Source organism: Carassius auratus, chromosome 3, assembly GCF_003368295.1.
Source record: "Carassius auratus strain Wakin chromosome 3, ASM336829v1, whole genome shotgun sequence".
NCBI classification, from domain to species: domain Eukaryota; kingdom Metazoa; phylum Chordata; class Actinopteri; order Cypriniformes; family Cyprinidae; genus Carassius; species Carassius auratus.
In genome coordinates, this window is record NC_039245.1 from 14014138 (window position 1) to 14029069 (window position 14932).

At 39.7% G+C, this 14932-nt stretch overlaps 1 protein-coding gene across 1 annotated transcript; it reads left to right on the top strand.

Moving 5' to 3' along the window:
* The first annotated feature begins 2139 nt into the window (after positions 1-2139).
* On the top strand, positions 2140-9300 carry LOC113055061 (transcription factor Sox-10-like). Its single transcript, XM_026221018.1, has 4 exons — positions 2140-2272; positions 4427-5098; positions 6518-6780; positions 6972-9300. The coding sequence occupies exons 2-4, from the start codon at positions 4671-4673 to the stop codon at positions 7712-7714; spliced, it is 1434 nt and encodes a 477-aa protein (XP_026076803.1). The 5' UTR covers positions 2140-2272; positions 4427-4670; the 3' UTR covers positions 7715-9300.
* Positions 9301-14932: the final 5632 nt, after the last annotated feature.

Here is a 14932-nt window from a genome sequence, read left to right on the forward strand (position 1 = left end):
ACTGCATGATGATCCCATAATAATATTAAATCCCAGGTCTGCACTTTATGTGCATGTCTCAGGTGTTTAGACCGAGTGACGCGCGCGCAGTCATATATTCCTATAAACGCCGTTTTATCCTCGTTTCCAGCTCGCGCGCCTTTCCCAACTCCCCTGACCGAGCAACCGGGAGAAACTCACATCAGAGCGTGCAGCAGGCCTCAGATCCGCGAGATCCCGCCGAGAGACGCGACGCGATTCCTCTACATGTGTGCGTTTGAAGCTCACGGAGAAAAGACGCTCCAAAGGGAGACGCGTCTTTCTCTTTTCTGTTCTTTTTTATATACACAGAACTGCTTTTTGTTCCTCATTTTTTTTCATTTAAGAGGGTAATGGAAGGGGGGTGTTCGTTTGATCACATGATTACAATTCACCTGAGATAAAACAAAGGACGCAAAGAGCGCCGGAGCCCGAGACAGAGAGATGCTCTCATGGCCAGGATCCCCTTATCAGAGTCAACATTCATGGATAATGAAAAAGGCAATGATTTTTGGCCTGAGTGTGGGGGGAGAGGGAGATGGAAATACAAGAGGTTATTGTTGACCAGAACAGCACGCGTGTTTGTGTGCGTTTGGCCCGTCTCTCTTCTCGTCTTTCTATATTTTCTGTTTAAGCGCTTTAAATGCGCTCTCTGTGTGTTTATGTGATGCAATTATGACACTAACACGTAGCACGACAAGGGTTCATTCCAGCGCTGAGCGCGCGCCCGCGGGTCACGGCTGCAGGCCTATGCGCGCACACCATACCGCAGATAAAACTAAGCCTAAGATCAGCTAAAAAGTCTCAAACTAGATGGAAATACACTCATAGATGGGCTATTCCGCGCGCACTGGAGTAAGAGGGAAAGCGTTATTGCGCACAGCAGGTGTTCGGAGACGCGCTGCCGGAGCTGCTGACAGGTCCGATGTGAGGCCTCCTCCGACTCACCCCGCGGCACCCGCAGGACAACAACGCGCCAGTGTGGTCCGAAACAGTTGAAAGAACACCCGAAAAACCCCATGACCCTGTAATGAGGAACCAGAGACCAACTGTGAAAGTCTGACTCAACCACAAACCTGCATTATAATATTAGTGACGGAACATCAGCAGCTAATGGACATCTTTGCATTCTTTTATTGCAGAATTTCCCAAACTTTGTCAGCCGAGCAATTTATTCAGCCCAGTTATTTCCCAGACAGCAAGCAATTTCGGCCCAGAACCGGCCCACATCTGGCCTGCGTGAAATCCATGCGGGCCAAATGTGGGCCAGATCTGGGCCAGACCTGGGCCGAAATTGCTTGCTGTCTGGGTATTTTTTTTTTTAATTATTATTTTTTTCTTAACAACACATTCGCACGTTCACTGTCTGTTAAAAGGCACATATAAAATTGATGATTATTTTTATTTACCAATTATTATTTTATGCATTTTCAATTCGACGTTTTATGATTTAATTTATTAGTAGCTTTGATTGGTATTCACTCTTCTTCAACTCATTGTGTTTCCCCCATCAACTCAACTCTCTGTATTTCCAGTTTAGTTTATTTTGGTTGCGAACTTTTATATGTGTTAGAAATTAGATATCCGCTAAACTGCGTGTAAGTCCGAATGATCATAAATAACCTTTGATTCAGATTATTAACATAATTTGAATTATTACACTCATCAAAAAAGGGCGTTTTCACACTTATGCCATAAAAGACCCAGCTCTGTTTCCCAGAGCAAGCCCACAGTTCTTAGAATATTTTTATTAAGAACCTTTAAATGTTCCATGGATGTTGCAGGTTCCTTATGGAACCATCGATCCCAATAAAGAACCTTTATTTTTAAGAAGACAATAGCCATTTAAAACTATTTATAATAGAACAACTTTACACCAAAACGTTATAACTGAGAGCTAAATCAGCATAGATACAAATGTGTGAGTAAATGTAAAAAAAAATTAAACTCTCAAATAAAATAAAATGATTACACCCTGATATCACTATGGTTGATTTGCAGCAGAAATCACCGCCTTCCGCGGAGAAACTTCAGGGCGAAGTCCCGCAGCCAATCAGAGCGCGACCCGCGAGCCTCTGCTGCTCCTTTAAGAATTTTTTTTTTTTTTTTCCACGAACTGATTTTTTTTTTCTCGCTCCTCACACAACGAGGCTCTTTAAGCCCCGGCGCGCGACACAGAGCAGGCATTCAGAGCGCGAGCGAGGGGGCTGAACCGACGGACTCTCGCGCTGGGCGGGCGACCTGCTTCAGTGCTGTAAGAGCTTCACATTATTACCTCTCTCTCTATCTCTTACTCTGTGTGGGAATATACGGCTATGCATGTATCGAGAAACCGCTAAACACATAAATTAGTATCAGTAATGTTAATAATAGGCTACACATGCTCTGTTTTGACTTTATTTCTCTACACCTTCTTATTTACACGTGAAGTCGGGGTTTCTCTGTGGATTGAGCTTTGGTAACAAGGGGCGTAATTGTAAAGAAGAACGTTTTTTATACATCTTTCTGGATTAACAGTGTAAAATACTCAAATGTCCTGAGCACGAAGTCTTTTAAACTAAGTTGGCGTCACGAGGGATAATTTTCCAGATTTGCGTGAATGTGTAAATCAGAGTCGTGTTGGGTTAATCTGTCTTTAAGGGGAAAGTTGCTTAATCAGTTTTGACGTACAATATACAATACAGGTAATTAAATAACGAATTTAAAGTACTTCTTTCTATGTTGTTGGCGGTATTATAAATAAGAGCTTTTAAAAATACAAACAATTTTGCTATAGTCTTTGAAACACGTTTTACTCGCGCATTATCGAGCAAATCCCGTTTCAAACTGCTCTACAGATCCATCAGATTTAAGTTCAATTTGCTGATATGAAAAGAGGAAAACTTAAAGTAGCCTACAAAATCTACATATTATGTTCACCGAAAAAGAAAAAAAGTTTCACGCTCCGTGAAATGTTCTGATAAAAAGGCAGAAATTGTACCAGAGATGCAAATCAACAATATCTCATTACTGGAAGCATATGAATCTTATTCAGTTCATCTTTAGCTACATTATTTCGGGATATACTTGACATTATATATATATATATATATATATATATATATGAAAGATAGAACAAATCTAAGCACACTTGTTTAAATGTTTGGGAATATTTGAATGGGCTTGTTCCATTTAGGAGAGTTTTGGCATGAGTGAATTAGGGGCAAATTATTGCCAAACCAGGCGTAATGACCCGCCCTACTGTACTGTGTGAACCTTGTCAGAGTATCCCGAAATAATGTAGCTAAAGATGAACTGAATAAGATTTAAATAGTAGGCCTAAACGAAGTTAAAATTGGCGGATAAAAAAGAGCAATAATAAAGAGTTGTGAGTTGTTAAATGAATGAACAAAGTTTCTGAAAAGAAAATGTGCTGAACGGAAAACAGAGCAAAACCCAAAAGCGCAATTAAAGAAATTGACCGATACCTGTGTTAGCCTACTAAAAACTAATTATCAAGTCTCACGAGGTGTATTTTAGGCTATTTGTGTCCCAAAGAAACTTCTGCTTAACACACACAAGTCACTCGGACACAGATCTAAACGTTTGTATCCCAGTGACCCAGCCAAATGTGATCACTGAATTAATATTAAATGAATCTGTTATCACTTGAGTTAAGTCACATGTGACTGATCTTAATTAAAACTGATGTCGGATGGATGCGTGAGATCAACAGCAGGTCTAAGATCTAATTCAAGTCGCATCTCTAGTGTTTTTGCCATATATAAAACAGTAGGTTATCTGTTGTGTTCAGTTCAAACTTTGAGAGAAATCCTGGTTCTCTGATTGATCTTCAGTCAGACCTTTAGACGCCAAATAAATAGTTTATTATTTATGCCGCTTGCTTGAGTTTTCAGAAACGCACTGCCATGACTCTCCATGTTTTTCTGCTGGTTATAAGTCGTCGCTTGTGCTTTCAGCAACAAACAGTGTGTAATTCAGCAGCGCAGCCGCCCGCTCCGTGTTTATCCAGCAGCGCGCGGAATGAAGCCCGTATTATCCTGCCCTCTCTCTCCCGGGAGCTTGAACAAACCCACAAACCTTCAACAGTAGCTTGTTAGCAGAAGTGAAGCTAAAATAACACACTCACACACTGACGCCACCGTATGACTTCTGGAAAAAAGACCAATCCTAAATAAAGTCAAAGCCTCAGTGTTTGTAGCAGTTTTTCCTGAACAGGTTTATCTTGTTCGGAGTGCTGGGTCATGAACAGCCAAGAGGTTGTGCGGTTATATCCCATTACAACGCCGTATTTATATTATCACACATTCAGAAGAAATACTTTATAAAAACATGTAAAGGTAGCATGACAACCTATGATAATACAAATAAATTAACATCCTTTGTGTGTGTGTGTGTTTTTTTGCAGGTTTTTCAGCAGATCTATAGGCTATCCTGAGAAAGACGGCGGATGGATTCATTCTGAAATGAACTGAGATCGTGTAAAAATTAAGCGAGTTAACGTTCCATTGGAGGACTTAAAGTAAATAATAATATATATAATATTTTAAAAAGCATTGGCAACTGATTTTAGTGAATAAACTTAAAAACCAGAGGCCCTGCCAGAACAACTAGACCTTCCGCAGACAGCTGTGGCCGCAGAGCGAGGACCGATGTCGGCGGAGGAGCACAGTATGTCCGAGGTGGAAATGAGTCCCGGGGTCTCGGACGACGGTCACTCCATGTCCCCCGGACACTCGTCCGGTGCTCCCGGCGGGGCGGACTCCCCTCTTCCCGGTCAGGTGTCTCAGATGCCGGGCGTCGGTGATGATGCGGCCGGGGTCTCGGTGAAGTCCGATGAAGATGACGACCGTTTCCCGATCGGGATCCGTGAGGCGGTCAGTCAGGTGCTCAACGGTTACGACTGGACGCTCGTACCCATGCCCGTGCGCGTGAACTCGGGCAGTAAGAACAAGCCGCACGTGAAGCGGCCGATGAACGCATTCATGGTGTGGGCGCAGGCCGCGCGCAGGAAACTGGCGGATCAATATCCGCACCTGCACAACGCCGAGCTCAGCAAAACCCTCGGAAAACTCTGGAGGTGAGAGACAAAACATAACGTTTACCTGTGTAACTCTTACTAAAGATGATGTGGCGACACCATGGTGCAGTGATGTTAGTACCATAGTACTTATATATAAAATATGGTAGGCTACTAAATGTTTGCAATGTCATGCACAAATTAATATTTATATAATATACTCCAAAGGCATCTTTATCTAAGCAGCACGTTTGCTTTTCACTTTGTTTTACTTGAAATATTAAATATAATCAAAAAGATGCATAAGAAATCAAATTAACATTAAAACATAAAAAAAATTGACAGATAAGAATAATTAGTCATTGTTGAAAATATAATTAATAAACATAATGGGGGGGGGGGGGGGGGGGCAAAACAAAGCATCTCTATAAAATCATGGTGACTGAATTAAAGGTTCATCTGCACATTCTCAATCCCTTCACATCATAAAGCACTCAAGAAACAGCCTCCATGAATTCATTACTGTAATTGTCTCATTAAATAACTGATGCTGGAGTTTAATGGCTCTCTTAGGTTCTGCTGTCCGTCTGATGACCACACTACTGACTGCACACTGCTCCAGTGGTGTTGTTAACTCAGCCTCTGGCTTTGAGTTTCTCAGGGGCTTTAACTCAGAATAATCATTCCTTCAAGATGCCAGATTAGAAGGACAAATCCCTTCAGGAGCTGCTGTGGAAGAGAGCACACACACACACACACACACACACACACACACACACACACGGCCACAGTCTGTAAACAACACTATTAACCTTAGCTAGAAGGCCAGCTTCAGCTATTACTGAGGACATTTATCTAAAATAGTTTATTTTCATGTGTGAGCGAGTGTTTGGTTCTGCTGGATTTATAGCTGCAGTCTCTGAATGAAAGTGTCTCGCTCTACAGATGACAGCACAACAGGTGGAGAATCACACCGCAGAGTTCGTTCAGACACCAGCTGGAATATCAGACACACACACTGATCGTCTGCTCATGTTAAACTCTCAGATGAGAAATCTGAGACAGTTTCAGTGTTTAACAACTCAACAATCTCAAAGTCTAGTGTCTATAGTCTATTCAGAACTTAACTACTGTTTTTACATACAGTAAATAAGGCCACAGGGAAAAAAATTATTACACACATTTTAAAAACTTAAGTATTAAAATGTAAAAAGCACTGATGGAATATTGCAATTCTGGTGATTGGAAGAAGATTGTAATGTCAGTTTATATTGGTGCCTGAGTTATGAATTTATATAGGAGTTTACTGTGATGATAGGATTATATTCTCTCTATTTGTCCTGTGATTAACTGTTACATGTCACATTAGTTGAGCACTTCACTCTTGAATAATCTGGTATTTTAAAATGCATGAATATTTTTGCATTATATATACTGTGCAAAAGATAATCCTTTTTTTTTTTTGCATGTTTGTCTCAGGCTGCTGAACGAGTCAGATAAGAGGCCATTTATCGAGGAAGCTGAGCGTTTGAGGAAGCAGCATAAGAAAGATTATCCCGAGTACAAGTACCAGCCACGTAGACGCAAGAACGGCAAACCGGGATCCAGCTCTGAGGGTGACGCCCACTCTGAGGGCGAGGTCAGTCACAGCCAATCGCATTACAAAAGTCTGCATCTGGAGGTGGCTCATGGCGGAGCCGCAGGATCACCATTGGGCGACGGACACCACCCTCACACTACAGGTGAGTTACACTCACCTACACTACTGTTAAGACATCCGGGCTCACTTTTATTGACAAAAGTGACAGTAAAGACATTTATAGTGTTAGAAAAGTAATAAATGCAGCATCTGTGAGCAAAAACCTTCAAATACATCAAAAATCTTACTCACCCCAAACTGCTTCCTCTAAAATGTATCCATTTGTTCCTTCAGGTCAGAGTCACAGCCCTCCGACGCCCCCTACTACTCCTAAAACAGAATTGCAGGGTGGTAAATCTGGTGAGGGCAAGCGTGAGGGCGGAGCCTCCAGGAGCGGTTTGGGGGTGGGAGCAGATGGAAGCTCTGCCTCCTCATCGGCCAGTGGAAAACCGCACATCGACTTTGGAAACGTGGACATTGGCGAGATCAGCCATGAGGTGATGGCCAACATGGAGCCGTTTGATGTGAACGAGTTCGACCAGTACCTGCCGCCCAACGGCCACCCGCAGTCATCGAGTGGCACAAGCGCTGGGTCTTCGGCTTCACCGTACACTTACGGCATCTCCAGTGCGTTGGCAGCCGCTAGCGGTCACTCCACCGCCTGGCTTTCCAAGCAGCAGCTGCCGTCCCAGCAGCACTTGGGATCAGATGGCGGGAAGACGCAGATTAAGAGCGAGACGCACTTCTCCAGTGATGCAGCGGCGAGCGGGTCACATGTCACATACCTGCCACACTACAGCGCTGCCTTCCCCTCGCTGGCGTCCCGCGCGCAGTTCGCCGAATACGCTGAGCACCAGGCGTCCGGCTCGTACTACGCTCACTCTAGCCAGACCTCTGGCCTATACTCCGCCTTCTCCTACATGGGCCCTTCGCAGAGGCCCCTGTACACCGCCATTCCAGACCCCGGCTCCGTGCCGCAGTCACACAGCCCAACACACTGGGAGCAGCCCGTATACACCACCTTATCTCGACCATGACGCGATGTGCTGGTTTGGTGTCCAGTCGATGTAGGGTCCAACAAAAGTGTGACTGAATATCATGACAAACGCTCACCTGCACCACAGTCTACACAGACAGGAACCTGAGAGAAACTTGTGTGTGTGGAGATCTGCAGGGAACATATTCTCACATGCCTCAGGCTGATAAAACCTTCACAACCGACACAGATTCACTCAACGCTAGACAAATTAAAGGAGGAAGAAATTAAACACCTGTGGTCCCTCATGAAACATATTACCAAAGTTCTGAGACCAAAACATTAAACAACATCCAACAAAAATAGGTGCAGTTTCTGAACTCTTGAGTGGCAGTAACACTCAAACCAAACATCAGTACCGAAGTCGACCGGCTCAAACACTAGATCACTCAAACTTCACACACAAACTCACAACTGATGATAGTATCTGGAAATCCATGTTGTTGTGGTTTTGTATGAATGAATAATCTCTTTTTATTAACCAAAACAAGGCCATATTGTTTTTATCAACAAATAATGACGTGTTTTCGTTGTTGTAATCGTTTCTATTGTTGTTACTCTAGTTATTTGTGCTGCCATAACTACACTGAAAAGTCTTCACCACTGTCTAGTGTTTGTTAATGACATTAGTGTTTTATGACTTTCAGCATGTGTAAATATCAGTGCCAGGACGTGATAATTACTCGTCTTTACCTTTTACTCCAAACACAGGCAATATTTCAGTCATCGGAATTAACCATTTCCGGTTAATAAAGACTTTTTTTTTTTTTTTTTTACTTAAGTGCCTCAGTCCATCAGCAACGGTTTGTCATCGAGGATAAATTCGAATTAAATCTCGCAAATCTATTTTTTTTTTCAGCGCGCTAAATTTATCAGCCGTTAGCCGCTATGAATATTTAAACGCCCACGTGACAAATAATCTACATGAATTTGAAAGAGCGCGCCGTTTGGTCTTTTTTTTATTGAAGTAATGTCGTTTCAGAACAATGCCAGTCTTAACGTTTAATATATTTTTAAACACCATTTTATAAAAAAAGAGAGAAATAAAATTTTGCGGCTAATAAAAACATGTTTGTTGCAGTCTGTTACTGTAAACGATGTTTCTCAGATAGCACACGCACGTCTGCAAGAGGTCTGTTAAAGATCGCTTCATCTGGAAAGCATCTGCTGTGTACAAACATCTGATAGATGTCTTTAAGATGCCATTTTTACATAATCATATGCATCACTTGTCATCTGATAGGAAAGGTCCCATAGACGTCCTGGAGATGTAAATGACATCTCTGTGATACCTGTGCTATCAGGGTTAGTTACTAGATGTTCTCTTCCCTTTGGTACTGTTATAGTTTTTGCCCTGTTCTTTAGTATTATTCAAAAACAGCAAACAAACAGAATTCTTGTTGTATATTACATACTATTATTTATATTTGTTGTTTTGTTCGGTTTTTATCAGTAGTGTTTTATTCTGATGTTGGAAACTGTAATTTTGTGGTGGGTAAAAGTGTTGTTGTTTTTCTTTATCAGTGTAAATAGAAGAGAGCAGTGACTAACTTCCCTCACTTTAAATAAAGCTGCAGTCTGTTCAAATGCCTCCTTGTCTTTATACTTACCTGGATATTCATTTTATTCTTCCTTACTTTTTTAACACACACACACACATATATTCACAAATCATTTAATTAAAAGGTAATGGTGAGTAACACATTAGATGTGTAATTTTTTGTGTAAAAAATATGTGTATTCATTATCCATACCATAGTTATCACCCATGTATTCCACCAGAACACAGTAGCCTATGGACACATAGAATATATTACTTTTCTGTATTTAAGACAAATGCCAAACTGAATGCTGCATATGATAATGCAAATATTTGCTGTCATAATAATGCTGTCATGTGACAGCAATGTAGTTTAGATTGAGTTTGTGTCCATGCAGTATGCTAGTATTCTGTTCTGAACAAATGCAATGTTTTTATGAGCTTGTAAGTTCATTCTGATTGGATGAGACTAATATCATGCACTGCACATCTCTACAGCCTCTGCATTGACACTGTGTGTGTGTGTGAATGCTACCCTGCTTATCTGCATGTGTGTGTGTGTGTGCTGAGAGTTGAGGCTGATTTCTAATTCCCCTGATTTAATCATCTGTGTGATACTTTGGTTAAACAAAGAGACTCATTCAGCTCCGGCTGAGCGAGAGGAGGGAGGGTTTCACTGGATACAAAGACACACACACACACACACACTGCAGGTCTCACTGCAACAGGATTTGGACATTCCTAAACAGTGTGCATGAGAGAGAGAGAGAGAGAGAGAGAGAGAGAGAGAGAGAGAGAGAGAGAGAGAGAGAGAAAGGGAGAGAGAGTAGTTAGATGAGTGCAAACCATAATCTAAAAACCTTTAATTTTCTGCTTTTGTATCATCATAAGACTGTGCGAGTCACAAGGACAAAATGTATTGCCCATAAACCATTGCTAATGTTTTGCTCAGAAGTGAATCTAAGTTCACTATTTACTGAATACTGAATATGTATATTGGCTGAAATGAAATCCAGTAACATGAAGGATGTAAAAAACACAACTGTATGTGACCTTTCTATATCATGTATCCAACAATGATGTGCGCTCAGTGTCACCATACATTTCCAGAGTGAGGAATGAACTGAAGTGACATCTAACATGTATTTAAACCACTTAGACTGGCTGTGGGACAATCATATAAACACCTCATTAACATTTTCCAATAATAAAATATATATATTTTGATATATTTTCACTAATAACACCAGAACTTCGATATTAAGTTAAATGCAATAAGTCAGAGTGTATTGCCCCTTTGGTGGGGACTATTATAAAGTTGAAACATAAGTCACATTAACCCACTGGATCTCAAATAAGAGCCAACCTCAGCGAAACCATTTTACTGCTGTAGTACCAATACTTTTTTGTGAATGGTTCAAATTATTTTAGATGTCTGGCATCAAATGAATTTGAATAGGAAAGTCTATTTATTTCTGCAGAAGAAAAGACAACTAGTCTAGTGGTAACTAGATTTTAATTATATATATATATATATATTTTACTCGTATACAGTAATCAGCTGATGAATCAAGAACAGTCTTTAACCAAACTTTAATGAAATGGTACAAGACAGACATATTAGCATTAAGATCATGTGGGGATAATATTCATTGGTTAAAAATAAAGAAGCTCGTTTAATGTGTAACACTAATATTTTTGAAGTACTTTTAGATTCAAATATGTTCATTTTCTAACTGAAAAATGTCAACATAGACAAACAAGGTGTTTACACCGAGTCATGTGGCACATTGTTAGCCCTGCCCCTGATGTTGCAGCTATTTGATAAAATGTCATATGCTAGGTAGAAACACATATATTAGCAAAATTATTATTTTATCAGTAACATAGAGGTCAAATTTATGTAGGCTATGTTCAAAATCACAGTCATCTAAAATAAAAAAAAAGTACCTTTTATGACTCAAGATCAGTATTTTGTTGAAAACTTTAGCTGAGGTGAAACGATCTTGCACAGGCAGAGATGGTGTCGTCACTCGTATCTCGTCTCTGATTGGAGGAGCTGAGCGCGTTAGTTTCCTCTGGTCTCCTCCACTACATGACCTTCAACTTCCGGTGAGATTCTGAAGCGCGCGTTCAACGGACTTTTTAATAGTGATGGGAAGTTCGGATCATTTTACCGACTCGGACTTTTGAGTCTCGTTCAGCAAAATGAACGAATCTTTTTTCGAGTCATTTCGTTCATTTTAGCAAAATGTTATTAAAATATTAAGTGCTACCTCCCCAACACATCTAGTACTTACGCAAACGTTGATCACACTACAAACAATACAAAAATAAAATGCTATGAGATAAAGAAAAAAATACTCATTCTTTACCTGGGTCTTCAGTCTGTGATTAGCTCATCTCACCTCTTATCTGACAAGAAGTCTTCGGGTTTAAGTCATTCCTTAATCACGTGACAGCCCCATACGCAAAACTAACGCGGTCTCGAGCCGGAAAGAGAATTGATTAGTTCATCTCATGAGTCTTTCGGGTCGAGTTTGACTCGTTCCTTAATCACGTGACAGCCCCATAGCGAAACTAACGCGGTCTTGAGCCGGAAAGAGAATTGATTAGTTCATCTCATGAGTCTTCCGGGTCGAGTTTGACTCGTTCCTTAATCACGTGACAGCCCCATACGCGAAACCAACGCGGTCTCGAGCCGGAAAGAGAATTGATTAGTTCATCTCATGAGTCTTTCGGGTCGAGTTTGACTCGTTCCTTAATCACGTGACAGCCCCATGCGCTATTTCTGACATTTCTGTCACCGTGTTTTTGTTACTGTTTGTTGAGGATCTGTGGTTTGTTATTATTTTATAAATAAATAAAACCCTGTTATAAATAAAATTTTGATTAATTTGTCTTCTTGACTGTCTATCGGTAAATAAACACTAGGCTATATAATAATATAATAATCCAAGCTTACAATAAAAAGTATTTATAGACTATTTTGTTCATTTTTACTCCAATTTTGAGTTTGCTGGTATAATAATTGCTTTTCCTAGGCAGACTTGACATATTGGTGTAATATATGTATAAGAAGATTGCTCAAAAAAGGACATAATGACATACATTAAAAGCAAATGACATTTTGAATTTGAATTACTAATGTTAAAGACAAATATTAAAGACATTAAGGTTATGATAACTTCAGCTTTAACAGTTTTAACCCAGCTCAGAGTGAGGAGTTTCAGATCCTGGTTCACTGCCAGTGCAGGGGCCATGTTTTGGGAAGACTTTGACGAGAGGGTAGCAAGCTTGAGGCCTTCTGCTACCTCTTCTAAGACCTCAGATGCTATGATGGAGATGCGGGCCAACCTTGCAGAGCCACTCTTACCCCGCACATCAGACCCTCTGGCCTGGTGGAGGAGATGTTCACCAGTTTACACAAGCCTTTCTGAAGTCACAAAGACAAGACTTTGCATTGTGGCCACATCCGTGCCATCTGAATTTTTTTTTCTAAAACTGGGCAGATTATCTCAGACAGAAGAACTCACAGACTCAGCCCATCCAAGGTCAGGGAGCTTGTTTTTTTTTAAATAATGTAAACATGCCTTAAAGCAAGTCCTAAAAATATAGCCACAGTGTGTTATTTATTTTAAAGCTTATTTATTTTTATTTATTTAGAAAAAGACTAGCTTGTTGTGCAATATTTTTGTTGTTGTGATTTTAAAAGGTAATTTGTTATTGTTATAAGGCTCCATAGCTTTAGTATCTCTTAATTTTCATTTATTTTTTATTCAAATGGTTTAAAATTATTTTGGGAATAGCTTGTTGTGCAATATTTAGTTTTTCTTTTTTTTATAATGTACTTTTAAAGTTCATTTGTTAAGGTTATTAGACCCTGTGGCTTTATTATCTTTTAATTTTAATTTCATTTTTAATTATTTACATTTTTATTATTTTAATTTATTTTGGAATAGTTGTCCTCTTTGTTACAAAGCTTTTCTGTAATAAACAATAAACAACTATTCAAAAGTATGTACAGTGTTTTTAATGTTTATAAAGTGTCATATGTTACCAAAGTATGGTTTACACAGACAATCTGATTTAATAACTGCACAACTAAACCAAAACAAACAAACAGACAGAAAAAAAGATCAACATTTTAAGCATAACCAACTCTTTATTTCCACATTCAGTGTTATGGAAAAGTACCACCATGACAGAAATCAAAAACAACAATTTGAAACCAGAAATGCATCACGTTACTGTAAGAGTAAATAATACTAATAATAAATAAGTACTACGCACCCATTTTGTAATGAAAGTTGTAAATGAACTAATTACTCTAGCCAATGTTGTCACACAGTACAAAAGAACGAAAAACCCGAAGAACCGAAAGATGAACTATTCAATTATCTGCACTCTTTTACTGTCAGTGTCTATGGTTTTAGCGTATGGGTCCGTCACGTGATTAAGGAACGACTCGACCCGAAGACTCATGAGATGAACTAATCAATTCTCTTTCCGGCTCATATTGCATTGGGTTTAACGTATTGGGCTGTCACGTGATTGAGGAACGAGTCAAAAGGCTTGTTCGACTTCATGCAGTTTTGCGCAAACCGATCGTCGGCTGACTTGAAGCAGTGCATGCCGGTTAGAAATTTTGTCCGACTTGATACAGCGCTGACGCCACGTGACTGTGACGTGTGCCGTCAAAGTACCACGAGAGCGATTCGAGAGTAGCCGGAGAACTCAGCCAGCGCAGCTTCTGAAGAGCGGCTGCACAGATTCTGATGACGACACAACTGATCCACGATTGGCTGGATTCACTGATGACACAGATGACGTGCGTTTCAAGTTTATTGAGAGTCGGCTTCAGTTTCAGAAATTCTCATATGGACTTTTAAAACAGTTCAATACGTTTTTATGTCGTCTTCATCTTATAAATCATATTTATTAAATATTGTTTTACTGTATTTACTTTATTGTTAATATAAAGTTTGTTTATGTTTATTTTGCATGACTTTCTTTTTTATACAGACCTTTTACAGTATTCAGCAGCATAACCTATTCAAATGAGCATTTTTAAGAACTAAAATGTTAATCTTAAAAGCATACAATCTAATGTGGTCATAAATGTATGCTCCTATACAAATGATACATAATACATTATGTTCCTCCATTTGTTTGGTTTCTTCATATTCTTTAGTTTATTTTGCTGTGTTTATACTTCACCTGCATGTGGTTAGCAAACTGCTAACAACTTGCTGTAACTTCAACTTAACAACTTGACAACATTCTGTTCACTTTCAAATAGTTGGTCTAAATCACAATATAAATCCAACAGAATTGTGCTTTTCTGTATATGAAAATCAGTGGTGTTATGTTTAAAATGTTAAAAAGAGCTCAGCTGGAGTGTACTGTAAATCTTGTTGCTGAAACCTTCTTAAAAAACACATACCCACCAGGGTTTTTTTTTTTTTTTTTCGGTTACTTTTATCATTTTGTATTAGCAGAAACACCCATGTCATACTGCTAAAGTATATATTCAATATGTTATCTTGTTTTGGAAGACACCCTTCCAAAACACCACTTATACACCCATCTTAAACGCGATCAAGTAAGCAAACGCCACGTGATCTGCCATGACTGACGTAATTGCAGCAAACTACGGGAGCCACAACGTGTCCGGCT

Coding starts and splice junctions, on each gene's coding strand:
- LOC113055061 (XM_026221018.1), top strand. CDS start 4,671: ATGTCGGCGGAGGAGCACAGTATGTCCGAGGTGGAAATGAGTCCCGGG. Junction 5,099..6,517: donor ACCCTCGGAAAACTCTGGAG/GTGAGAGACAAA, acceptor TGTTTGTCTCAG/GCTGCTGAACGAGTCAGATA. Junction 6,781..6,971: donor ACACCACCCTCACACTACAG/GTGAGTTACACT, acceptor TTGTTCCTTCAG/GTCAGAGTCACAGCCCTCCG.